At 45.5% G+C, this 27,181-nt stretch overlaps 2 protein-coding genes across 4 annotated transcripts in view; one reads left to right on the forward strand and one right to left on the reverse strand.

Annotated features, from left to right (window-relative positions):
• fbxw4 (F-box and WD repeat domain containing 4) overlaps window positions 1-27,181 on the reverse strand; it is a 606,291-nt gene that overhangs the window by 514,456 nt on the left and 64,654 nt on the right. The window lies entirely within an intron of this gene.
• The window catches only part of LOC147113274 (F-box/WD repeat-containing protein 4-like), a 28,463-nt gene continuing 26,588 nt past the window's right edge, over window positions 25,307-27,181 (forward strand). Inside the window, exon 1 of the mRNA XM_085994081.1 lies at window positions 25,307-25,685. Within this exon, the coding sequence (XP_085850207.1) occupies window positions 25,489-25,685 (197 nt within the window). The 5' untranslated portion in view covers window positions 25,307-25,488. The remainder of the gene's footprint in view (window positions 25,686-27,181) is intronic.

Below are 27,181 nucleotides of genomic sequence, written 5' to 3' on the forward strand. Positions count from 1 at the left end.
CTGCAGTGAGATGTAGAGATTGGGAAAGTAGATGAAAGGAGATAGGGGGGAAGAGATGTCCTTTTAACAGGCCTGAACTGTGTGTGTGTGAGTGACACACGGGGCAGCTGTGTGTGCTCAGTGAGTTATGAAGAGGGTGTGACCATGTTGTCAGTGAGACCACTTTGAGTGCTCTCCTGAATGGAGTGAGGTCAAAGCCTCGCTCCCAGGACAATCCGTGCCACCAGCGAGCGGCATTTTCTCCCCATTCAGCCAGCATACGGCGTGATCAAACGCTCCTTTTGTAGCACTAATATAAACCGTGTTATACAATGTGCCTGGGGACAATAACACAGAGCGCGGCGAGCATTAAAAACGGGAGATCTGCAACTTGTCACATCATGAAAGAACGGGCGGCTGGGTGGGAGGATGAGTCGGGGAAAGAGATGAAAGAAAGGAAAATAATACTGGAGAGAGAGAGTATTGAGAGAGAGGGAATGAGGGAGAGAGAACGAGAGAGGGAATGAGGGAGAGAATGAGAGAGGGAATGAGAGAGAGAGAAGGAATGAGAGAGAGGGAAGGAATAAGAGAGAAACGGAGAATAAAAGAACGAAAAAGAAAATGCAAAGAACTCTGGAATATAGTTAGAGAAAGGAATAGAGAAGAGACAACCAGAGGAAAAGAAATACATTTATAGAGAGAAAAAGACAAATACGGAAAGTAGAAAGCGAAATAATCAAGCAAAAGGGGAGAGACAAGCTGGAGAATTGATGGACTGAGAGTGGGAAGGTGCAGGCTGGCTTTGGACTGCACTGTCCCAGCACCTGTTATATTGGTTTCGAGCCGTGTTGGTGCCACTGACCATCAACCCACGGAGATTTGCTGGACTGTCAGCGCCCGGGGTCTCCCTCGCCATCGCCCTTCGCAAATGCGGCAGGCTTTCTTGGGTGTTGCCCCAGGCTCGGTGGGATCTGCGGGTTGGCACCCCAACAGCAGCAGGCAGCCCCTCGGGAACTCAAACTGCTGCCCCGTGCCCCCCTGAACTGGGCAGAGGGACTGAAGGTGTCTCACATCAAGGCTCTGGTGCGCTCGCTGCTCTCCCGAGTTATACTGAGCACCCAAAACCGTTTTACATGGACTGCCAATGGGCAGGATAATCCCAGGCAAAGAGCGACAGGAGGAGCAAGCGGGGGATACACCGGGGAGATAATCAGAGAGAGAGAGAGAGAGAGAGAGAAGACAGGAATAGACAGAGAGAGAAAAAAGACAGGAATAGAGAGAGAGAGAGAGAGAGAGAAGACAGGAATAGAGAGAGAGAGAGACAGGAATAGACAGAGAGAGAGAGAGAGAGAGAGAAGACAGGAATAGAGAGAGAGAAAGAGAGAAGATAAATACAGAGAGAGAGAGAAGACAGGAATAGAGAGAGAGAGAGAGAGAGAGAAGACAGGAATAGAGAGAGAGAAAGAGAGAGAGAGAGAGAGAAGACAGGAATAGACAGAGAGAGAGAGAGAGAGAGAGAAGACAGGAATAGACAGAGAGAGAGAGAGACAGATCTCCCCCATATATAAAAGTGGAAACAAATCAGACCCAAATAACTACCGCGGCATCTGTGTCAACAGTTGTCTAGGGAAGTTATTCTGCAGTATTCTAAATAGTAGATTACTTGATTTTCTTAACAAACATAATATCCTCAGAAAAAACCAAATAGGCTTTCTTCCAAAACACCGCACCGCCGACCATATCTATACCCTTCACACCCTCATTGAAAAACATAAACACCAAACAAAAAATGGGAAAATATTCGCCTGTTTCATCGACTTCAAGAAAGCCTTTGACTCTATATGGCACGAAGGGCTCTATTATAAACTTCTTCAGTGTGGAATAGGGGGCAAAGTCTATGACCTTATTAAATCAATGTATCTGAAAAACAAATGCGGGGTCAAAATTGGAGACAAACGCACCGATTTCTTCACCCAGAGAAGAGGCGTCCGGCAGGGCTGCAATTTGAGCCCGACCCTGTTCAACATATACATAAATGAATTAGCAGACATGCTGGAGCAAAGCGAGTCACCAGGTCTCCGTCTCCTGGATGGAGAAGTGAAGTCCCTGTTCTATGCGGACGACCTGGTTCTGCTGTCTCCCACAGAACAGGGATTACAGCAACAACTAGACCTACTCGACAAATACTGCCAAAATTGGGCTCTAACAGTAAATCTAAAGAAAACCAACATCATGATTTTTCAGAAAAGACCCAGATGTCAGGAAAACAAATACCAGTTTACCCTCAGTGATACCACTATAGGACACACTATGAGCTACACCTACCTTGGTCTAACTATTACAGCATCAGGGAGCTTCAGCATAGCAGTGAATGCACTAAAAGAAAAAGCCCGAAGAGCCCTATATGCAATAAAAAGAAAATTCTACAACATCCAAATCCCAATCAAAATCTGGCTCAAAATTTTTGACAGCATAATCCTGCCCATTGCACTGTACGGTAGTGAAGTATGGGGCCCGCTAAATCACCAAAGCTACACTAAATGGGAAAACACACAATAGAAGCCCTACATGCAGAATTCTGCCGAAGCATCCTTCGCACCCAAAGAAAAACGCCAACAAATGCATGCAGAGCCGAACTAGGCAGATACCCACTGATAATAAACATCCAAAAACGAGCACTAAACTTCCTAAATCACCTCAAATCTAAGCTCCCCAGACACCCTTCATTTCAAAGCCTTTCAGACCCAAGAGCTAAACCCAGAAAAGAGTCCCCTGAGTCAGCTGCTACTGAAACTAAGTACTCAGCCGGACCCTGACCAGCCCCAGACCAACACAGCCGTCCAAACACCAATCCGAGTGAACCAAATCATTAAAAAATGCAAAGAAACCTACCTGGAACATTGGAACAAAATAACCGAAAGCCAAAGCAGATTAGAATGTTACCGGGCCCTAAAAAGAGAATATAAACTGGCAGACTACCTCACGACCATCAGAGACACAAAACAGAGACAGACCCTCACCAGGTACAGACTAAGCGACCACCAACTGGAAATTGAAAAAGGCAGATACAAGAAATCCTGGCAGCCTAGAGAGAATAGAATATGCGATCAATGTCTGGCTGGCGAGGTTGAAACAGAAATGCATTTCCTCCTAAAATGCGAAAAATTCAACACATCAAGAAACATATTATTCAACAAGCTAAGCCAAACAACCCCAGATTTCAAGGAATTGGATGATCTGTCAAAATTGAGATTAGTCCTAGGAGAAGGAGACAGACCATACCTTGGGGCTAAATATGTAACAACATGTCACAACCTGAGGACTGTTTAAAAGTAAGACTGTTTAAAATTAATATTGAACGTACCAAATGAAGTAGAAAGACTGTTTAAAATTAATATTGTTTAAAAGTAATATTGTATATACCCAACAAATGTCAAATCGATTGACACCTACAGAATGTTGGAAAACTGTACCTTTTTGCAATGTAAGCTTTGGCAATATGGTTCTCTGTAAACTTTCATGCCAATAAAGCATTTGAACTGAACTGAACTGAACTTGAACTGACAGAGAGAGAGAGAAGACAGGAATAGAGAGAGAGAGAGAGAGAGAGAGAAGACAGGAATAGAGAGAGAGAGAGAGAAGACAGGAATTGAGAGAGAGAGAGAGAGAGAGAGAGGAGACAGGAATAGAGAGAGAAAGAGAGAAGACAAATACAGAGAGAGAGAGAAGACAGGAATAGAGAGAGAGTGAGAGAGAGAAGACAGGAATAGAGAGAGAAAGAGAGAAGACAAATACAGAGAGAGAGAGAGAAGACAGGAATAGAGAGAGAGAGAGAGAAGACAGGAATAGAGAGAGAGAGAGAAGGCAAATACAGAGAGAGAGAGAGAGAGAGAGAAGACAGGAATAGAGAGAGAGAGAGAAGGCAGGAATAGATAGAGAGAGAGAGAGAGAGAAGACAAATACAGAGAGAGAGAGAGAGAAGACAGGAATAGAGAGAGAGAGAGAGAAGACAGGAATAGAGAGAGAGAGAGAGAAGACAGGAATAGAGAGAGAGGACTGTTTAAAATTAATACTGAATGTACCCAACGATGTTCAATGACTGTTTAAATTAATATTGTTTAAACTAATATTGTATATACCCAACGAAGGTCAAAATTGTTTGACACCTACAGAATGTTGGAAAACTGTACTTTTTGTTATGTAAGCTTTGGCAATATGGTTCCCTGTAAACTTTCATGCCAATAAAGCATTTGAATTGAATTGAAATTGAATTGAGAGAAGACAAATACAGAGAGAGAGAGAGAGAGAGAGAAGACAGGAATAGAGAGAGAGAGAACAGGAATGTAAGCTTTGGCAATATGGTTCTCTGTAAACTTTCATGCCAATAAAGCATTTGAATTGGAAATTGGAATTGGAGAAGACAGGAATAGAGAGAGAGGGCAGGAATAGAGAGAGAGAGAGAGAAGACAGGAATAGAGAGAGAGAGAGAGAGGACAGGAATAGAGAGAGAGAGAGAGAGAAGACAGGAATAGAGAGAGAGGGCAGGAATAGAGAGAGAGAGAGAGAAGACAGGAATAGAGAGAGAGAGAGAAGACAGGAATAGAGAGAGAGAAGACAGGAATATAGAGAGAAAAAAGGAAGAGAGAGAGAAACTGAGAAAATAAATGAAAGTTGACATTTGAATTCGCATTCAGATTTAATGGAGATTCTGTGCTAAACGTCGGTGTCACATCGAAAATCTATGTTGCTGCTGGACAGGGTTTGAAGATCAGAGGGACTGAAATACATGGACGTTTCCTACAGTGTGTATTCAGGTTTTAAAGCACACGCGAGTTCTGGTCGCTTTCTCCATACCCGCGACAACTCCTTACAAATTTGCAGCATTTTCCAAATTGTGACTCATTAGAGGAGGATTTACCCAACTTTAATGTTGGTGCAGAATGATTTCGCTTCACACCCGCTGAAGTTGCAGCCCAGGTGTGGAGTCAGGGGCGCTCCTTGATTCCAGGGGGAAGCGGAGTGAGACTCCCCGGAGGAGTGAGTCTCTCCCACTCCATTTTGTTCTGGAGTCAGATCAGGTCCTGATCCACGGCAACTTCACAGGGTGTGAAAGAAAGAACGACTTGCATTTCTATAGCGCCTTTCACGACCACCTGACGTCCCAAAGCGCTTTACAGCCAATGAAGTACTTTTTGAAGTGTAGTCACTGTTGTAATGTAGGAAATGTGGCAGCCAATTGCGCACAGCAAGCTCCCACAAACAGCAATGTGATACTGACCAGATCATCTGTTTTAGTGATGTTGATTGAGGGATAAATATTGGCCCCAGGACACCGGGGAAAACTCCCCTGCTCTGCTTCAAAATAGTGCCGTGGGATCTTTTATATCCACCTGAGAGAGCTGACGGGGCCTCAGTTTAACGTCTCATTCGAAAGATGGCACCTCCGACAGTGCAGCACTCCGTCAGTACTGTACCGGGTCCGGTGTCAGCCTAGATTTTTGTGCTCAAGTCTCTGGAGTGGGACTTGAACCCATGACCATCTGACTCAGAGGCGAGAGACAGTGCGACCCACTGAGCCACAGCGTTATGCAGAAAATATTATAGCCTTAACAAAGTAATAAATTGGTTATAAGAAGCAATGGTTACACATAACCAATAGATGTGGGATTGGGACCCCAATAATCTCAGGATCATTTCCCTGCAGTTCCTTTTGGAGAATGATCGGGGAAGGACGGTCGGTGTCGCCACCTCAGAAAGGAGTTCACGCGGAATCGCCGTGCTGAATTTCTCGCGACCTCACGACCAGCGGAATTCTTCATGCCAACATTCAGTCCGTGGTCTGATCAGTCCTCACTCAGAAGCAAATACACAGACTGCCCTATTGAATTTAATCAAACTTGGTAAACAAATACATTATGAATGTTACATTTGTTAATGCAATTTTTTTTTAAAATGTCACCAGATTATTAATTCATGGAATAAATTCCTGGCTTAAAAATAGTTTCCGAGCCCTTGTATGTGTTTTGAAATATTTACAACAACAACAACTTGTATTTATATAGCGCCTTTAACGTAGTAAAACGTCCCAAAGTGCTTCACAGGAGTGTTACAAGGGAAACAATTTTACTATGGAACTATATTGACTTTCTATTTTGTAAATGAAAGGGATGCCGGGATAGGGCAAGGGGAATGGGATTAGAGCTGACAGCACCAGCAGAGGCACAATGGGCCGAATGGCCTCCTCCTGTGCTGTAATTTCAGTGGTTCTGTGTGTGCATGTTCCTCCGTGAAATAGCTAAACCTTTTAAGAGCGCATCTGGCATCTGAAAAATGTTAATTGTGCCATTTTCCTTCTTGGTGGGGGCGTTTTTTCTGTTTAATAACATGGTATGTATATTTTAAAAGCATTCACAGCGAGAGCTGGGAAGGAGATAGAGAGGAGGGAGGTTGGTTCAGTGGTAGGTGTTCAAGGCAGACTTCTTTGATAATCTTTCAAACCGTTATAATTTTCTAGTGACAATTGAAAGCGTTGAATGTCTACTTTGAAAGAGAGAGAGAGAGAGAAGGGGGAATCTCTTGGTTCAATAGTGTGGGGGGCCTAATTGTAAAATCATAGCTGTTTAACACAGGGATAAAAAATAAAGGCAGGAGAAAAATTAGAGCGAGGGAAGCTCAATTGCTTTTTAGCATGTTCAGGTCTGTCTGTAAAACACAATAGGCTGTAGGTTTGCTGGCCCACCGAGCTGCTCTTATCTGCCTTTTCCCAGGGTACGGGAGGCAGTTCCAAAGAGAGAGAGAGAGAAAAAACAAGAACAAACAGCAAGGATACAAAGGGATAAGAAGATTACAAGGCTTCTCCTGGTCTGGTTATGTTACCGGGCTAATGTTGTGTCCATTCACAGCGAAAGGTGACCACGGGCTTTCAAGTGTTCTGACAGATAGAAGTGTCAGAGCAGGTAAAACAGATATACAGAGACGCATGTACCATGACAGAAGAGTCGTACATCTCTGTCCATCTCTTGCTTCTTTTTCTTTTTATCTTTTATCTATTGTACAGCCCAGGTTTTAAAACCAATCACAACATCACTGAACCGAGAAAACAATTCTATTTCCCCCCCAATTGTCTTCCCTTTCCCCTCAGAGTGCACTGACTTACATGCGAGCCCACGTTTTCACGGGTGGTTTGACTGAGTGGCCGCGGGCTATTAAACTGTGGGCAGCGTCACACGGAAACCCAATCCTGTCCTCACACAGGCTGGCACGTTCCAACACAGGAGAAAAATGAGAGAGAGACTGGATAGCACTCCTGCTTAGAAACACTCGGGTCATCAGTTGACTCAGCTCTGCGAAGGACTCAAACTGGAGGCTGCGTGGCTCAGTGGTAGCACTCCTGCCTCTAAGTCAAAGACTTGAGCACATAATCCAGGCTGACGCTCCCAGTGCAGTACTGAGGGAGTGCTGCACTGTCGGAGGTGCTGTCTTTCGGATGAGATGTTAAACCGAGGCCTCGTCTGCTCTCTCTGAGGTCCCAATCCCATATCTATTGGTTATGTGTAATAATTGCTTCTTATAATCGATTTATTACTTTGTTAAGGCTATAATATTTTCTGCAAAACACCGTCGTAATTCAGTGGGCAGCACTCTCGCCTCTGAGTCAGAAGGTTGTAGGTTCCAGTCCCACTCCAGAGACTTGAGCACAAGAATCCAGGCCGACACTCCAGTGCAGTGCTGAGGGAGTGCTGCACTGTCGGAGGTGCCGTCTTTTGGATGAGACGTTAAACCGAGGCCTCGGTTGCTCTCTCAGGTGGACGTAAAAGTTCCCGTGACACTATTTTCGAAGAAGAGCAGGGGAGTTATCCTTGGCGTCCTGGCCAATATTTATCGCTCAATCAACATAACAAAAACACGGATTATCTGGTCATTATCACATTGCTGTTTGTGGGAGCTTGCTGTGCACAAATTGGCTGCCACACTTCCTACATTACAACAGTGACCACACTTCAAATGTACTTCAACGGAGTATAATGTGGGGAAATGTGAGGTTATTCATTTTGGTGGGAAGAATAGAAAAACAGAATATTTTTTAAATGGTGAGAAACTATGAAATGTTGGTGTTCAGAGAGATTTGGGTGTCCTCGTACAGGAAACACAGAAAGCTAGCATGCAGGTACAACAAGCAATTAGGAAGGCAAATGGCATGTTGGCCTTTATTGCGAGGGGGTTGGAGTATAAGAGTGAGGAAGTCTTGCTCCAATTGTACAGGGCCTTGGTGAGACCACACCTGGAGTACTGTGCACAGTTTTGGTCTCCTTATTTAAGGAAGGATATACTTGCCTTGGAGGCAGTGCAACAAAGGTTCACTAGATTGATTCCCGGGATGAGAGGGCTGTCCTATGAGGAGAGATTGTGTAGAATGGGCCAATACTCTCTGGAGTTTAGAAGAATGAGAGATGATCTCATTGAAAGATATAAGATTCTGAGGGGGATTGACAGGGTAGACGCTGCGAGGTTGTTTCCCCTGACTGGAGAGTCTAGAACTAGCGGGCATAGTCTCAGGATAAGGGGTCGGCCATTTAAGACTGAGATGAGGAGGAATTTCTTCACTCAGAGGGTTGTGAATCTTTGGAATTCTCTACCCCAGAGGGCTGTGGATGTTCAGTCATTGAGTATATTCAAGGTCCATCCAGTCACTGAGTATATTCAAGATCCGTCCAGTCACTGAGTATATTCAAGGTCCATCCAGTCATTGACTATATTCAAGATCCGTCCAGTCATTGACTATATTCAAGGTCCATCCAGTCACTGAGTATATTCAAGATCCGTCCAGTCACTGAGTATATTCAAGATCCGTCCAGTCATTGAGTATATTCAAGGTCCATCCAGTCACTGAGTATATTCAAGGTCCGTCCAGTCATTGACTATATTCAAGGTCCGTCCAGCCACTGAGTATATTCAAGGTCCGTCCAGTCACTGAGTATATTCAAGGTCCGTCCAGTCATTGATTATATTCAAGGTCCGTCCAGTCATTGAGTATATTCAAGGTCCGTCCAGTCACTGAGTATATTCAAGATCCGTCCAGTCATTGAGTATATTCAAGATCCGTCCAGTCACTGAGTATATTCAAGGTCCGTCCAGTCACTGAGTATATTCAAGGTCCATCCAGTCATTGAGTATATTCAAGGTCCGTCCAGTCACTGAGTATATTCAAGATCCGTCCAGTCACTGAGTATATTCAAGGTCCATCCAGTCACTGAGTATATTCAAGGTCCGTCCAGTCATTGAGTATATTCAAGGTCCATCCAGTCACTGAGTATATTCAAGGTCCATCCAGTCACTGAGTATATTCAAGATCCGTCCAGTCATTGAGTATATTCAAGATCCGTCCAGTCATTGACTATATTCAAGGTCCGTCCAGTCACTGAGTATATTCAAGATCCGTCCAGTCACTGAGTATATTCAAGGTCCGTCCAGTCACTGAGTATATTCAAGGTCCATCCAGTCATTGAGTATATTCAAGGTCCATCCAGTCACTGAGTATATTCAAGGTCCATCCAGTCACTGAGTATATTCAAGATCCGTCCAGTCATTGAGTATATTCAAGATCCGTCCAGTCATTGACTATATTCAAGGTCCGTCCAGTCACTGAGTATATTCAAGATCCGTCCAGTCACTGAGTATATTCAAGGTCCGTCCAGTCACTGAGTATATTCAAGGTCCGTCCAGTCATTGAGTATATTCAAGGTCCATCCAGTCACTGAGTATATTCAAGGTCCATCCAGTCACTGAGTATATTCAAGATCCGTCCAGTCACTGAGTATATTCAAGATCCGTCCAGTCACTGAGTATATTCAAGGTCCGTCCAGTCACTGAGTATATTCAAGGTCCGTCCAGTCATTGAGTATATTCAAGGTCCGTCCAGTCATTGAGTATATTCAAGGTCCATCCAGTCATTGAGTATATTCAAGGTCCGTCCAGTCATTGAGTATATTCAAGATCCGTCCAGTCATTGACTATATTCAAGGTCCATCCAGTCACTGAGTATATTCAAGGTCCGTCCAGTCATTGACTATATTCAAGGTCCATCCAGTCACTGAGTATATTCAAGGTCCATCCAGTCACTGAGTATATTCAAGGTCCATCCAGTCATTGACTATATTCAAGGTCCATCCAGTCACTGAGTATATTCAAGCTCGGTATGGCTCAGTAGCCCAGATGAGATGTATCCCAGGCTACTATGTGAGGCAAGGGAGGAGATTGCAGGGGCTCTGACACAAATTTTCAGAACCTCTCTGGCCACAAGGGAGGTGCCAGAGGACTGGAGGACAGCTAACATAGTACCATTATTCAAGAAGGGTAGCAGGGATAAACCAGGGAATTACAGGCCAGTGAGCCTAACATCAGTGGTAGGGAAATTATTGGAAAAAATTCTGAGGGACAGAATTAGTCTCCACTTGGAGAGGCAAGGATTAATCAGGGATAGTCAGCATGGCTTTGTCAGGGGGAGATCATGTCTAACCAATTTGATTGAATTTTTCGAGGGGGTGACTAGGTGTGTGGATGAGGGTAGTGTAGTTGATGTAGTCTACAAGGACTTCAGTAAGGCTTTTGACAAAGTCCCGCATGGGAGACTGGTCAAGAAGGTAAGAGCCCATGGGATCCAGGGCAATTTGGCACATTGGATCCAAAATTGGCTTAGTGGCAGGAGGCAGAGGGTGAAGGTTGTTTTTGTGACTGGAAGCCTGTGTCCAGTGGTGTACTGCAGGGATTGGTGCTGGGTCCTTTGCTGTTTGTAGTGTACATTAATGATTTAGATATGAATGTAGGAGGTATGATCAGTAAGCTCGCAGATGACACGAAAATTGGTGGAGTGGTAAATAGCAAGGAGGGAAGCCTCAGGCTACAGGACAATATAGACGGGTTGGTCAGATGGGCAGAACAGTGGCAAATGGAATTTAACCCTGAAAAGTGTGAGGTGATGCATTTTGGGAGGATTAACAAGGCAAGGGAATACACAATGAATGGTAGGAAGGACAGAGGATCAGAGGGACCTTGGTGTGCATGTACATAGATCCCTGAAGGCAGCAGGACAGGTAGATAAGGTGGTTAAAAAGGCATATGGGATACTTGCCTTCATTAGCCAAGGCATAGAATATAAGAGCAGGGAGGTTATGATGGATCTGTACAAAACGCTAGTTAGGCCACTGTAATGTATATACCTTTAAGGGGGAACTACTTTTTACTGCTCATGTATACTGTAGTATTGGCAGTGACCACACCTGTATATAGCACTGAGTAGTAATCTGTACAGGCAGTTCCAGAGTGAGCCACGTTGAGTAAACACCTGTTGTACCATTCTCCTGTAGTCTTGTGTCTTACTACTGACGGACACAACATTGGCGATGAGGCAAATTCGATCCTACCTGCAACTCTGCATCACCTCCCAGGGATTCGTTCCTGGAGACCAGTAGATTGGAGGTCAAGGCCAGAGACACGGGCGTCGAACACGGGCAACCGCCCAGTCATTCAGCAGAGACTCGAGAATTGCGGGGGAGGCTGTTGAGAGCCAGGCTTGGCTTTCCAGTCGCGGTGGTCCAGCGAAATGGGCTGGCAATAGGTAGTGCGCAGACCCTTCCCGGACAGCGGCGGGCTAGAGCCCGACCGAGCGGCACAGCAAACGGCCGAGCAGCGTCGACAGGAGAGAGAGAGAGGGCAGAGCTCACAGGGTGCAGCCGGTGTTCAGGGGCCGAGCAGCGTCGAGGAGAGGGAGAGAGACGCGCAGAAACCCGCGAGGCGCCGCCATTGCCACGAGGACCGCTGAGAGCGGCGTTGACAGCAGCGCAGGAGAAGCGCGTGAAACCTACAGGGCGCCGCCATTGCCACGAGGACCACCGAGAGCGGCGTTGGCAGCAGCGGGGGAGGAAGGAAAGCGCGGGAGACGCCATTTTAAACCACACCCAAAATGCCGAAGAGTGGCAGTATCACCGCATTTGACAATGAAGTCGAAGATTGGACTACATATGTCGAATGAATAGAGGTATACTGCAAGGCAAATGAGGTGTCAGATGACAAGAAAGCGCCGGTATTGTTAAATTTAATGGGTGCAAAGACGTATGGCTTATTACGAAATCTAGTAACCCCAGCGAAGCCAGTAGAAGAGAGTTTTGGAGACATAGTGACGATACTACAGGAACATTTAAACCCCACACCGCTGCTGATAGCAGAAAGATTCAAGTTTCACAAACGGAACCAGCATAAGGATGAAAGCAATGCTGAATATTTAACAGAACTGCGCAAACTATCGAAACACTGCCAGTTTGGAACGGGACTGGTAGATACCTTAAGGGACAAGTTTGTGTGTGGGATTCAAAGTGAAGGAACCCAGAAACGGCTTTTATCTGAAAAGGACCTTACGCTGGACAAGGCTTTCAGCATTGCGGTATCATATGAAGCAGCAGCACGGGGCGCTGCAGAGATACAACAGAGACCGCAAGAATATGGCACAAACGAAATGTCATATAGAACAGAGAAGTGCTATCGCTGCGGCAGAACAACACACGACCACAATGATTGCTGGTTCAAAGACAAAGTGTGCAGACAGTGTGGAAAAGTAGGACACATAGCACGAGTCTGCAGGTCGGGAAAGAAAACCAACAATAAGAAATCTCCAAAAGAAAAGTACAAGAAGGTACATAAGGTGACGGAGAATAGTTCAGACGAACAAAAGAGTGATACCGACTCCGAAAGCAGGGAGCTGAGTTGTCTGAAACTACATAATGTGATCAAAACGGAGGATCACCGAACCATTTGGGTCACTCTCAAGATAGCAGGAGTCCAGGTAAAAATGGAATTGGACACAGGATCAACCCTAACAGTCATAAACCGACGGGACTATGAGCGGCTATTCTCACACATACCCTTGAGAGACACAAAAATTATTTTGAAGATGTACACGGGGCAAAAAGTCTACCCCAAAGGAAAAATAAGGGTGACCGTTATATATAACGGTAAGGAAACACCAAAACTAGACCTGTACGTATTGCAAGATGGAGGATCACCATTACTGGGACGTGAATGGATCCGGAAAATACAGCTAGATTGGCATTCCATACAAGCACTGACTGTGGCTGCCAAAAAGGATGACGACGTCACACCTGGGCGACTGTCAAAGATCCTAACCGACGCGCAAGAAGTGTTCCAGCAAGGACTCGGAACACTAAAAGGCATGACAGCAACAATTAAAATCGAAGAAAACGCAAGCCCAAAATTTTTTACGGCCAGACCGGTACCTTATGCGATCCGCCCAGCTGTCGAAGCAGAGCTGGAGAGTTTGGAACGTTCAGGAGTACTGTCCAAGGTAGACTGGAGCGAGTGGGCTACACCCATCGTCCCTGTGATGAAAAAGTCGTTGAGCAGCACGCCTGGGGAACCAAGGAAGGTTCGCATCTGTGGGGACTTTAAGGTAACAGTGAACCCAATCCTTCACACCGTGCAATATCCAATTCCGCGGATTGAAAATATTTTCGCCTCGCTATCTGGAGGGAAACGCTTCACTAAGATTGATCTGGCCCAGGCGCATCTGCAAATGGAGGTAGAAGAAGCATCAAAAAAATACCTCACAATCAACACCCATAAAGGTCTCTACCAATACAACCGGCTGGTATTCGGGGTAGCATCAGCTCCGGCTATTTGGCAAAGGGCAATGGAACAAGTCCTGCAAGGGATCCCAGGGACCCAGTGTTATTTGGATGACATCCTGGTCACAGGCGAAAATGACAGTGATCACCTCACCAACCTGGAGCAGGTGCTCACTAGATTGAAGGAATATGGGCTCCGAGCTAACCGCCCCAAATGCGAGTTTTTTAAAAAACAGATCTCGTATTGTGGCCACGTTATCGATAAAGAGGGGTTACATAAGTCCCCAGAAAAGATTGAGGCACTAGTCAAGGCTCCAGCACCGGAAAACATGTCACAACTGAGGTCGTTCCTCGGGCTGGTAAACTACTACCATAAGTTCTTGCCAAATTTGTCTACAATACTACACCCACTGAACACCCTACTGCAAACTGGAGTACCATGGAAGTGGAGTGACGAATGTAAACGAGCTTTCCAGAAGAGCAAAACACTAATCACAGCGAAAGAGGTATTGGCCCATTTCAACCCAGCACTACCAATTCAGTTGGCGTGTGATGCGTCACCCTACGGCATTGGAGCGGTGCTGTCGCACAAATTCTCGGACGGCTCAGAGAGGCCAATAGCCTTTGCGTCACGATCACTAACCTCAGCCGAGCGTAACTATGCCCAGATTGACAGGGAGGCCCTCAGCCTAGTGTGGGGAGTGAAAAAGTTCAATCACTATCTGCACGGGCAGAAATTCACCTTGCTGACTGACCACCAGCCTCTTGTCTCCATTTTTAATCCGAAGAAGGGCGTTCCGGTGATGACTGCGCAACGACTACAAAGATGGTCACTCTTTCTAGGGGCGCACCACTATGAGATTGAATATAAGGGCACGAAACAGCATGGAAATGCTGATGGGCTATCACGCCTGCCACTGCCTACAGCGGAGGAAGCACCAGCAGTGGATCCTGTCGAAATATTTCATTCGACTATAGTTGAATACCTACCGGTAACTAATGCTCGTATAGAAAAGGAGACCCGAAATGACCCGACACTGTCTCGGGTATATGATTTGACGGTGAAGGGATGGCCAGCACATGGCGGCTCACTGTTGCCAGCATTCGCGACAAGAAGAGAACAGCTGTCAGTGTGCCGGGGGACCTTGATGTGTGGATCCCGAGTGGTAATTCCACCCAAGTTAAGGGATAGAGTGCTCAATGAGCTTCATGAGGGTCATCTGGGAGGGGTAAAAATGAAGAGCCTTGCCAGGGCTTATGTGTGGTGGCCGGGAATCGATAAACAAATCGAGGACCTGACCAAGAGCTGCTCAGGATGCCAGAAAGTCCAAAATGCACCACCACATGCCCCTCTACACCCATGGGAGTGGCCCTCATCTCCATGGCAACGGGTGCATATTGATTTTGCTGGTCCATTCATGGACTCAATGTTTTTAATAGCCGTGGATGCGCACTCGAAATGGCCTGAGGTCATCAAAATGTCCTCCACCACCACGGAGAAAACTATTGCAGTCCTATGGACCATTTTTGCCAGGAACGGCTTGCCAGAACAGGTTTGCTCCGATAACGGACCACAGTTTGTGTCCGAAGAGTTCTGGAGGTTTATGCAGAAGAATGGGGTAAGGCATTACACATCCGCCCCGTATCATCCAGCCACAAATGGATTGGCTGAGAGGTTCGTACAAACCTTTAAGAAGGCAATAAAGGCTATGTACAATGACAACATTCTGCTGCAGCATAAGGTGGACAATTTCCTGTTCGCCTACCGGAATGCGACACATGCAGTCACCAACTAGGCCCCGGCCATGATGTTCTTTAACCGAAGGTTAAGATCTCGCCTGGATTTGCTCAGACCAAACGTACGAAGAGATGTTGAGAGTAAGCAATTCCAGCACATCCATGAGAAGCCAACAAGGAGCTTCAATGTAGGGCAACCAGTCTTGGCCCGCGACTACCGAACAGAAAAATGGCAGCCAGGAACGATATGCACACGGCAGGGCCCACTAATGTACACAGTGGATGTTGGGGAGAACATCGTGAGACGCCATGCTGACCAGATCCTAGAGTCACAGGAACAAGTCAACCCCATGCCTCGCCCATACGTACCTGGTGATGAACCCAACGTACAGGTCACATCTACCCCAGAAACAGTAGCATCGGAAGCTGATGACCCAACCGACGACAGGGTGCCAGAATCGCCTCCGCACCAAGAGCGAGACACTCGGGAAAGGCGCTATCCAGAAAGGATCAGGAAGCCTCCCCAAAGACTGAATATATAAATGGACTATTTTCAGCTAACGTTGTATGTTAAAAGTGTTAATTGTAATTAGTTTGATATTTAATTGTTAAATGAGTGTTATGGTACTGTTAATCTAAAAGGGGAGGAATTGTAATGCATATACCTTTAAGGGGGGAACTACTTTTTACAGCTCATGTATACTGTAGTACCGGCAGTGACCACACCTGTATATAGCACTGAGTAGTAATCTGTACAGTTCAGTTCCAGAGTGAGCCACGTTGAGTAAACACCTGTTGTCCCATTCTCCTGCAGTCTTGTGTCTTACTACTGACGGATACAACAGCCACAGCTGGAATACTGTGTGCAGTTCTGGTTGCCACACTATAGGAAGGATGTGATTGCATTGGAGAGGGCGCAGAGGAGATTCACCAGGATGTTACCTGGGCTGGAGCGCTTCAGCTATGAAGAGAGACTGGACAGGCTGGGGTTGTTTTCCTTAGAGCAGAGAAGGCTGAGGGGGGGCCTGATTGAGGTGTACAAAATTATGAGGGCCATAGATAGGGTAGATAGAAAGGAACTTTTCCCCTTAGTTGAGGGGGTCAATAACCAGGGGGCATAGTTTTAAGGTAAGGGGCAGGAGGTTTAGAGGGGATTTGAGGAAAAACTTTTTCACCCAGAAGGTGGTTGGAATCTGGAACTCACTGCCTGAAAGGGTGGCAGAGGCAGGAACCGTCACAACATTCAAGAAGCATTTAGATGAACACTTGAAACGCCATAGCATACAAGGCTACGGACCAAGTGCTGGAAAATGGGATTAGAATAGACAGGGCTTGATGGCCGGCGCGGACACGATGGGCCGAAGGGCCTCTTTCTGTGCTGCATAACTCTATGACTCTATCTATGTGGTGTGCTGACCTATTGAGGAACTCTGTATATCGATCAACCTGACTCAATACTTGTCTAGTTATAAGCATGTCTGTATATCTATGTGTTGCAAATACACTCCATTCATCTGTGTAACTACTTGTGTATATCTTTCTATCTGTTTATATCTAAGCCCAATTGCTCATCTATCTATAAGCATTTATATGTATACCAACAGATATGTAATTAGATAAACCAATGATATATTTAGATAGATATACAATAAGATAATAAGTATATATTTATGCACCTTTCTGTGTATCTAGTTATCAAAATATCTGACTCTACCTATCTGCCTTTCTTTCTACCTACCTATTTAACAACCTACCTATCTACAACAACAACAACTTGTATTTATATAGCGCCTTTAACATAGTAAAACGTCCCAAGGCGCTTCACAGGAGCGATTATCAAACACAATTTGACACTGAGCCACATAAGGAGATATTAGGACAGGTGACCAAAAGCTTGGTGAAAAAGGTAGGTTTTAAGGAGCGTCTTAAAGGAGCAAAGAGAGGTAGAGAGGGGGAGAGGTTTAGGGAGAGAATTCCAGAGCTTAGGGCCTTGGTAGCTGAAGGCACGGCCACCAATGATGCTCAAGAGGCCAGAACTGGAGGAGCGCAGAGATCTCGGTGGGTTGTGGGGCTGGAGGAGGTTACAGAGATAGGAAGGGGCGAGTCCATGGAGGGATAAAAATCTTAAAATACCTACCTATCTATCTGTTGTGTCCGTGTCTGTATTTTCGATGACAGCTTGGTTAAATCTATAATGCACCCATTTATAATGTGTGAACGTTCCTTCCTACACCATAGAGATTTAGCGGACAAAAATCAGTCCAACAGTGATTAATTCATGGGAAAGTGATAAAGAAGACAAAACTGCTCACACAAGTTCCAGTGACTGGGCTCCATGAGCCCACATAGTAACAGGTCCCTGTAATTTTACAAGTGGATTACACAACTGCAAAGTCAAATCAGTGTCAGCTGTGGCTCAGTGGGCAGCACCCTCGCCTCTGAGTCAGAAGGTTGTGGGTTCAAGTCCCACTCCAGGGACTTGAGCACATAAAGCTAGGCTGACACTCCAGTGCAGTGCTGAGGGAGTGCTGCACTGTTGGAGGTGCCGTCTTTCGCATGAGATGTTAAACCGAGGCCCTGTCTGCTCTCTCAGGTGGACGTAAAAGATCTCATGGCACTATTTCGAAGAAGAGCAGGGGAGTTATCCCCGGTGTCCTGGCCAATATCTGTCCCTCAACCAACATACCAAAAACAGATTAACTGGTCATTATCACATTGCTGTTTGTGGGAGCTTGCTGTGTGCAAATTGGCTGCCGTGTTTCCCACATTACAACAGTGGCTACACTTCAATGGCTTCAGTGTGCCAGTGCAGCCTTTGGTCGCCTGAGGAAGAGAGTGTTTGAAGACCAGGACCTCAAACCCGGCACTAAGCTCATGGTCTACAGGGCAGCAGTGATACCTGCCCTGCTGTATGCCTCAGAGACATGGACCATGTACAGCAGGCACCTCAAAGCACTGGAGAGGTACCACCAACGCTGCCTCCGCAAGATCCTGCAAATCCATTGGCAGGATAGGCGCACCAACGTCAGTGTTCTTGCTCAGACCAACATCCCCAGCAATGAAGCTCTGACCACGCTTAATCAGCTCCGGTGGATGGGTCACATTGTCCGCATGCCCGATACGAGACTCCCAAAACAAGCGTTCTACTCGGAGCTCCGGCACGGCAAGAGAGCCCCAGGTGGGCAGAGGAAACGCTTCAAGGACACCCCCAAAGCTTCCTTGAAAAAGTGTAACATCCCCACCGACACCTGGGAATCCCTGGCCCAAGACCGCACAAAGTGGAGGAGAAGCATTCGGGAAGACGCCGAACACCTCGAGTCTCTTCGTCGGGAGCAAGCAGAAGCCAAGCGCAGGCAGCGCAAGGAGCGCACGTCAACCCAAGCACCCCACCCACCCGCCCCTTCAACCACCGTCTGCCCCACCTGTGACAGAGACTGTAGGTCCCGCATTGGACTCATCAGTCACCTGCGAACTCATTTTTAATGTAGAAGCAAGTCATCCTCGGTTCCGAGGGACTGCCTAAGAAGAAGACACTTCAATAGTACTTGATTGGCTGTAAAGCGCTTTGAGACGTCTGGTGGTCGTGAAAGGCGCTATATAAATGCAAGTCTTTGTTTCTCTTTTCAAACAGAGCAGGAAGAGAGAGAGAGAGAAAAGGAGGCTGAATTGTGGCTTTATTCAGGGAAGAGCATAGCCATTCCTCAACTTCACAAGACCAGTTACCAGCCATTGTTGTATTCACCAAGCCAGATGCAGTTATAGATGGCGACCAAGCTCATGTGTGACCCCATGACCAAACAACAATTTGCATTTATACATCGCCTTTAACGTCGTAAAACATCTTAAAGACGCTTCACAGGAGCGTAATCAGACAAACATTGACGCCGAGCCAAAGAAGGAGACATTAGGACAGGTGACTAGAGGTAGGTTTTAAGGAGCATCTTAGAGAAGAGAGAGAGAGGTTTAGGGAGGGAATTATAGTGCTTAGGGCCTAGGCAGCTGAAGGTACTGCTACCAATGGTGGGGCAAAGGAACATAAGAACATAAGAATTAGGAGCAGGAGTCGGCCATTCGGCCCCTCGAGCCTGCTCCCCCACGCAATAAGATCATGGCTGATCTTCGACCTCAACTCCACTTTCCCGCCCCATCCCCATATCCCTTAATTCCTCTGGAGTCCAACAACCTATCGATCTCAGCCTTGAATATACTCAACGACTGAGCATCCACAGGCCTCTGGGGTAGAGAATTCCAAAGATTCACAACCCTCTGAGTGAAGAAATTTCTCCTCATCTCAGTCTTAAAAGGCCGACCCCTTATCCTGAGACTGTGACCCCTAGTTCTAGACTCTCCAGCGAGGGGGAACAATCTCTCAGCATCTACCCTGTCAATCCCCCTCTCAGCATCTACCCTGTCAATCCCCCTCAGAATCTTGTATGTTTCAATGACAGTCACCTCTCATTCTTCTAAACTCCAGAGAGTATCGGCCCATTCTACACAATCTCTCCTCATAGGACAGCCCTCTCATCCCAGGAATCAATCTAGTGAACCTTCGTTGCACCGCCTCTAAGGCAAGTATATCCTTCCTTAGATAAGGAGACCAAAACTGTGCCCAGTACTCCAGGTGGGGTCTCACCAGGGCCCTGTACAATTGGAGCAAGACTTCCTCACTCTTATACTCCAACCCCCTTGCAATAAAGGCCAACATGCCATTTGTCTTCCTAATTGCTTGCTGTACCGGCATGTTAACTCTCTGTGTTTCTTGTGCCAGGACACCCAAATCTCACTGAACACCAACATTTAAAAGTTTCTCACCATTTAAAAAATATTCTGTTTTTCTATTCTTCCTACCAAAGTGAATAACCTCACATTTCCCCACATTATACTCCATCTGCCACCTTATTGCCCACTCACTTAACCTGTTTATATCCCTTTGCAGGCTCCTTGTGTCCTCCTCGCACCTTACTGTCCCAGCTAGCTTTGTATCGTCAGCAAACTTAGATACATTGCACTCGGTCCCTTCATCCAAGAAAGAAATGGGGGATGCTCAAGAGGCCAGAATTGGAGGAGCGCACAGATCTTGGACTCAGCTAGTAAATGCACTTCCTGGTGTGGTACTCAGCCACAAAGATCAGCAATGTCCCAGGTTCGACGGCGAGTTATTTGACCTCATGGTGACGGGTGTCGGCGCTACAATTGGCCTCAGTGCCCCGCAGGCTACAAAGGTGAAAAATCGGCCAACGTCCCGCTCCTGATCCCAAGCATCATGAATCAGTGCCTTCAGGAGGTTGGGGAGGGGGGGCGATGGGGAAGGCGGTGGCGGTGGGCAAGAGAGGTTTGCGAGAGGACAATCACATTCTTCTTCTGTTCCCCTGAACACAGATCACAGCACTTTACATTTATGTCTTTTTTTCTCTCTCTCTCTTTCATTCATTTCCTGCTTTCTATTTTCTGCCTTGTCGCTCACAAGAACTCAATTACCTCAGTGGGTCCTGTGTAATCCACAAATCACCCCCTTTTAGTAAAACATTTTCAATGATACAGTAACGTGTAATTTCGTTAACTATTTTCCAGCAATGGCTTTAGTGCTGCTACAATCGTAATAGGTGTCGGTGTCTTTGATCCTGAACGCCTGGAATAAAGTTAAAAAAACAAACTTTTTCTTCTCTTCCCCCTCCCTCCCAAATGGGAAGCACTTTAGTTTATTGAGGTGTGAGTTCTGCGACATTCCTTGCATCTAATCCTTTCACTGATGAACACACAGAGAGCCGTTCAATAGCCAGGCCCCATTCAACAGTGTAAAACATTAAATTACAGACGTTGCTGAGATATACTTGTCTACTGTTACACAGCACCTGGGATTAGGCGCAAAACTAGCCCCCCATTCACATGAAAAGATCTCTTCTCATATGACCTATCCTTAAATTGGTCGCACTTAAAAATAAAATGGAGTGTACGGTTTTACAGTAGAACCGATTGAAGTATAAATCTGGTAAGTCTGTAATTGGGTTAAGAGGCTGCATTTCGAAACACACAAACTATTTCCTATTACCAGCCATTGCTTTCTGCCCCGTGTGATGTAACCGCAAAATTCTTTCGCTTTGTACCGCTGATTACTCAACTTCGAATCCCCCCACATACACATTAACGTCTTGTAGAGTCGTTTCATCTTGTCACTGTTGGATGTACTGACCCCATGATTGTGCAGCCTCGTCGATGAGGGTCCGACTGACCCCATAATAGTGCAGCCCTGTAACTGTGTGACTGCCCAATCCGACACAGAGAGACCCTGTAACTGTGCGATTGACTGACCCTACACAGCGAGGCCCTGTGGCTGTGCGACTGACTGATCCTATACAAAAAGAAAGACTTGCATTTCTATAGCGCCTTTCATGACCACCGGACGTCCCGAAGCAGTTTACAGCCAATGAGGTACTTTTTGAAGTGTAGTCACTGTTGTAATGTAGGCAACACGGCAGCCAATTTGCACACAGCAAGCTCCCACAGACAGCAATGTGATAATGACCAGATAATTTTTTTTTAGTGACATTGATTGAGGGATAAATATTGGCCAGGATACTGGGGAAAACTCCACTACTCTTCTTTGAAATAGTGCCATAGGCTTTTTTACGTCCACCTGAGAGAGCAGACAGGTCCTCGGTTTAATGTCTCATCCGAAAGACGGCACCTTCCACAGTGCAGCACTGCACTGGAGTTTCAGCCTAGATTTTTGAGCTCAAGTCTCTGGAGTGGGTCTTGAACCCACAACCACCTTCTGACCCAGAGGCGAGAGTGCTACCCACTGAACCATGGGTGAACATAAGAAATAGGAGCAGGAGTCAGCCATTTGGCCCTTCGAGCCTGCTCCGCCATTCAATAAGATCATGGCTGATCTTCTACCTCATCTCCACTTTCCTGCACTATCCCCATTTCCCTTGATTCCCTTAATATACAAAATTCTATCGACCTCTGTCTTGAATATACTCAACGACTGAGCCACCACAGCCCTCTGGGGTAGAGAATTCCAAAGATTCACTGCCCTCTGAGTGAAGAAATTTCTCCTCATTTCAGTCCTTAATGGCCAACCCCTTATTCTGAGACTGTGACCCCTGGTTCTAGACTCCCCAGCCAGGGGAAACATCCTCCCTGTATCTACCCTGTCAAGCCCTGTAACAATTTTGTATGTTTCAATGAGATCACCTCTCATTCTTCTAAACTCTAGAGAATATAGACCTCGTCTACTCAATCTCTCCTCATAGGACAATTCTCCCATCCCAGGAACCAGTCTGGTGAACCTTCGTTGCACTCCCTCTATGGCAAGTCTATCCTTCCTTAAGTAAGGAGACCAAAACTGTACACAATACTCCAGGTGTGGTCTCACCAGGGCCCTATATAATTGCAGTAAGACGTCTTTAATCTTATACTCAAATCCTCTTGTAATAAAGACCAACATGCCATTTGCTTTCCTAATTGCTTGATGTACCTGCATGTTAACTTTCAGTGATTCGTGTATAAGGACACCAGGTCCCTCTGAATACCAACATTTCACCAACACTGTTGCTGCCTGACTCAATACTTCAAGTCTTCTGCAGCTGGATTGGATAATGAGTGGAGGAAGACACCGATATGAAGAATGGACATTGTATGAGAGGACAGTGCCCTGGGAAGCCCTGAGTTTAATATTTTTTAAAAAGTCAGAAGATGAGCCATCAACTATAACACAAGCTGTGTTGTCATTGAAGAATCACTACTTTCAAGTGAAGCGTCAAATATGCAACTAGAGATTTCTGACATCAGGGACAGGCTGCTCACCCAAGTTCCACTGTTCCGTTGTGGAAGTCTGCTGTTGATCAGCATTTGCTCAGAACTGCTGAGGACTTGAGGGTGGACATGTTATAAGGCCACAGAAGGTGTTCCTCCCAGTCAACTGCATCCTTGCTCCAGAACTGGTCAGTCCTCACCACAGAGTTCCTTAGACAGTAGACCCAGTGAGAGTCAAAGCATGTTGTACTGATGCTGCTATGTTGCTTAATCCCTGGAATAACAAAGGTTTTTGGTTGCTATTCCATCCACGTTTGAACTACAGTGCAGCCTTTTTCTGGTCCGGCACGTATCTCAGAGAAGGAGGTGAGAAAGGTAGCACGCTTGCCTTTGAGTCACTAAAGGTTGTGAGTTCAAACCCCTCTCCAGGCCTTTAGCACATACTCTAGACGACTCTTCTGTGCAGTACTGAGGGAGTGCTATGCTGTTGGAGGTGATATTAAGCTGAGGTCTTAACTGTTCAGATAGATATATCTCCTTCTTTCATCAGGGAGAAAGGAATAGAAGGGTATGCTGGTAGGGTTAGATGAAGAAGGGTGGGAGGAGGCTTGTGTGGAGCATAAACGCCGGCATAGACCAGTTTGGCTGAATAGCCTGTTTCTATGCTGTAGACTCGATGTAAAAGATCTTGTTTCAAGAAGAGCAGAGGAGGGGAAGTGCTCTAGCCAACATTTATCTCTCAACCAACACCACCAAACCTGGTCATTTATCTCATTATTGTGTGCAACAATAGTGCATTTGCTTACATAACAACAGTGAATGCACCTCCAAAGTAATGCATTGCCGCTATAGCTCTTTGGGACATTTAAATGCCCATTTGTACTTTCTTTCATATTGTTGATTTCCTAATTCACAGGAAGCTACTAAGTGTAGGCTAGACAGTTCTTCACAGGGGAAAGGGGAAACACTTATAGAAAGAGACTGACAGAGTCATGCCTAGGATGTTACTAATCATTGCTCTCCAGATTATCTGGTCATGATCACATTGCTGTTTGTGGGAGCTTGCTGTGCACAATTGGCTAACGCATTTCCTACATTACAAAAGTGACTACACTTCAGAAGTACTTCATTGGCTGTAAAGCGCTTTGGGACGTTCTGAGGTTGTGAAAGGCGCTATATGAATGCAAGTCTTTCTTTCTCCCCCACCATTGGTGGTTACACCTTCAGTGGTAGATGAAAAAGGGTGGGGGGAAAAAACACTCTGGCATTCTATTTCTAAACCTTCACCTCCCTTGCCTCCTTTAACACCCTCTTTAAAGCCCACCTCTTCAACCAAGCTTTTAGTCACCCCTCCGAAAATCTCCTTCTTTGGTTCGGCATTTTTTTTAAAATTTGACCTTTGTGAAACGCCTTGGAACGCTTTTCGATGTTAAAGGTGCAATATAAATGCAGGTTGTAATAATAGCAGTAGTAATAATAGTAGTAATAGTTGTGGTAAAATGCTACTATTAGAGGACACACTATCTATGCTCACATAGGATGAACAGCCAGTTGGGCAAGGCACCCCTGCAATCATACCCCATTAAAGACTCTCCCAGCAGAGGGAGGAGACAGAAAACTGTTGAGAAAAGTGTATGAATCCATAAATAATGATCTACTGTATATGTATTTTATATAGAAACAGTATCTTCAGGAAATGTGAAGATATAAAAATATACTTTTTAAGAAAAGTAAATGTTTCCTCTAATTTAATTTTGAAAATGCTGCTACATTTTCTCTCACGCTCTTGTCCCACCCAAAGGCACTTTTTATTGCTTAGAGGAGAAGGGCAAAAAATTATATATATTATATATATTTTTTTTTAAGTGTCTCGAGGCTGAATAAAGATACAAATTGTGTGTTCTTTAAAATGCATCTAATTTTCTAATTTGCAAAAATATAAAATATATTTAACTGGGTGAATGAAGATTTATAGAATAATACCAAAAAAAGTGAAAATAAAGGCATACCATTTTAACATTAATTGAACATAAAGTGTTTTGGGATGATTCCGAGAGATGTGGTTTAGCCACTATATAAATGCAAGCCTTTCTTTTTTTTTTATAAATGCTCTCTGCAAACCCAGAAAAAGGAATAATTATATAATTCCCAGAGGAGTATTTTTAACTGCAACAGCACACAATTGCCTACATGACATGAGGAAGTTCAAACCCTGTTTACACATGTGACACAAGCGTGCCTCATTGCAAATGGCTTGTGGTGGAGTTTGGCTGTGAAAGGAAAGAAGGGAGAAAATGGGAGTAAGTGCAGAAGGAGGGGGATTGTTTCATTTTGCTTTCTTGCCCGTTCTGGTTTCACACTGGGCTGTGAGGGGGTGAGGATGATGTTGGGGCTGCTCCTGCCCCAGCTGCCTGAAGACATCCTCCTGCTTCTCTTCTCTTACTCTGACACCCAGGCCCTGGGCAGGTTGGCCCAGGTCTGCAGGAAATTTCACTTCCTCATCAGCAGGAACACCCTCTGGAGGAGGATAGCCAAAGCCTCCCTCAACACCGGCATCACCAGGCTCGGCAGAGACACGTAAGGAAACATTTTTTCAAAAAACAATTCAACCTTATTTTCCCTCCCAGAGCAAGGAATGGAGGTGCGGCCTACCTCAGCCCTGGGCTCCTCCCGACCATACTACTAATCACCATGGTTACCGGCCGTCGCCCGTCAGCTTCAACCGACTAAACCAACAGAAAACCCTTCACTTTCCTCATAAAATCTTTCACTTGCCCCATAACTATAACAATATTTTAAAAAAATCTCCGCCTTTTAAGTTTAATTTCACCGACTGACCCCGCAATTGTGCATGTGTAAAAAAAAATCGGCTGCTTCCCGAGCTCCAGTCAAATCGCTTGTTTTCCTTTTAAAAACGATGTTGATGTCACTTATTCACAGTAAAGTTTATTTTAAATCATTTTTTATTTTTTTCGTTAATATAAGTTTTGAGGCGGAGAAAGGCCGTTCGCGAGATCAGTTTTTAGTTTCTGGTTGGAATATTCGCGGTGCGGGCGGTTTTAGAAAGCACCCAAAAAAAAGCTGCAGTTGTAGTGTCGAGAAAGGCAATGCAAAATTAATGGACTTTGAAATTTAAAAAACAAAATTCAAGGAAAGGCGACAGTGACACTCCAGCTTGAATAAGCAGTGAGGCGGGCGGGTGCTGACAAACTGATGAATGCGTTTTCCTGGAAAACAAGCATTCCTGGTTAGTATTAAAACAACTTTGCCTCTTTTAAACATTATATTTTTAAATTTAGAATAACTAAATCTGGTCTCTCTGGAAGGTGTTATGACCTTTCTGTGCCACTCACCATGCCTTGCTTATTTGGAGTGAGACTCACTGGCAGGAAATGGCCCCTTGGTCCAGATCTTGCTGGACCGGGCATCTCATCCCATGCCCGGCTAGTTAGACTTTCCTCTCTGCACCCCTCAAATCACAAGTGCTTTGCACCTTAACTTGCTGGAAGTGCGAGCTGACTTGAGACTCCACACCGTTTAAATTGTTCCCATTCTGGGATGGAAAGGTTGATTGGCATTGCGTTAACAATTACCACGTGGTTAAGAAGGTACCTGCTCTGTTCATGACCAGACTTGACATTCTGTGGCAAGGTTAATGGGCAATTCACACACAAATCCAGCAAGTTCTTAAAAATAACGGGGAGGCTAAGGGCGAGATGTGCAAAGCAAACGGCGGAGCGGTGTAAGTCGACCAGCAAGCTCTGGAGATTCGCAACTCAACGGCCTATCTCTTCACCACCTGAACATGCTGGCCGAGTTGTGCATTAATAGTGGCGTGCGCCGTTAACACGTTGATATTTTTGGAGCACGATCCTGCCCATTGTATTTAATAATCCGAGCTCCCTGGCTTAAATCAGCTTGCGATCATTTCCGCTCGTTTTGTTTGTAATTCTCACATTTAACATTACCCCAATGGCGATAGTTTAGTTTCTAAAATTCAAACCAGTCACCAGAAGTCTGATTTTAAAATAGAATTTATTTATTTTCTCTCACTTTCTTCCTTGTCTTATTAT

The sequence above is a fragment of the Somniosus microcephalus genome, chromosome 8 (assembly GCF_052327205.1).
Source record: "Somniosus microcephalus isolate GS21.2 chromosome 8, FLI_Smic_1.0, whole genome shotgun sequence".
NCBI lineage: Eukaryota > Metazoa > Chordata > Chondrichthyes > Squaliformes > Somniosidae > Somniosus > Somniosus microcephalus.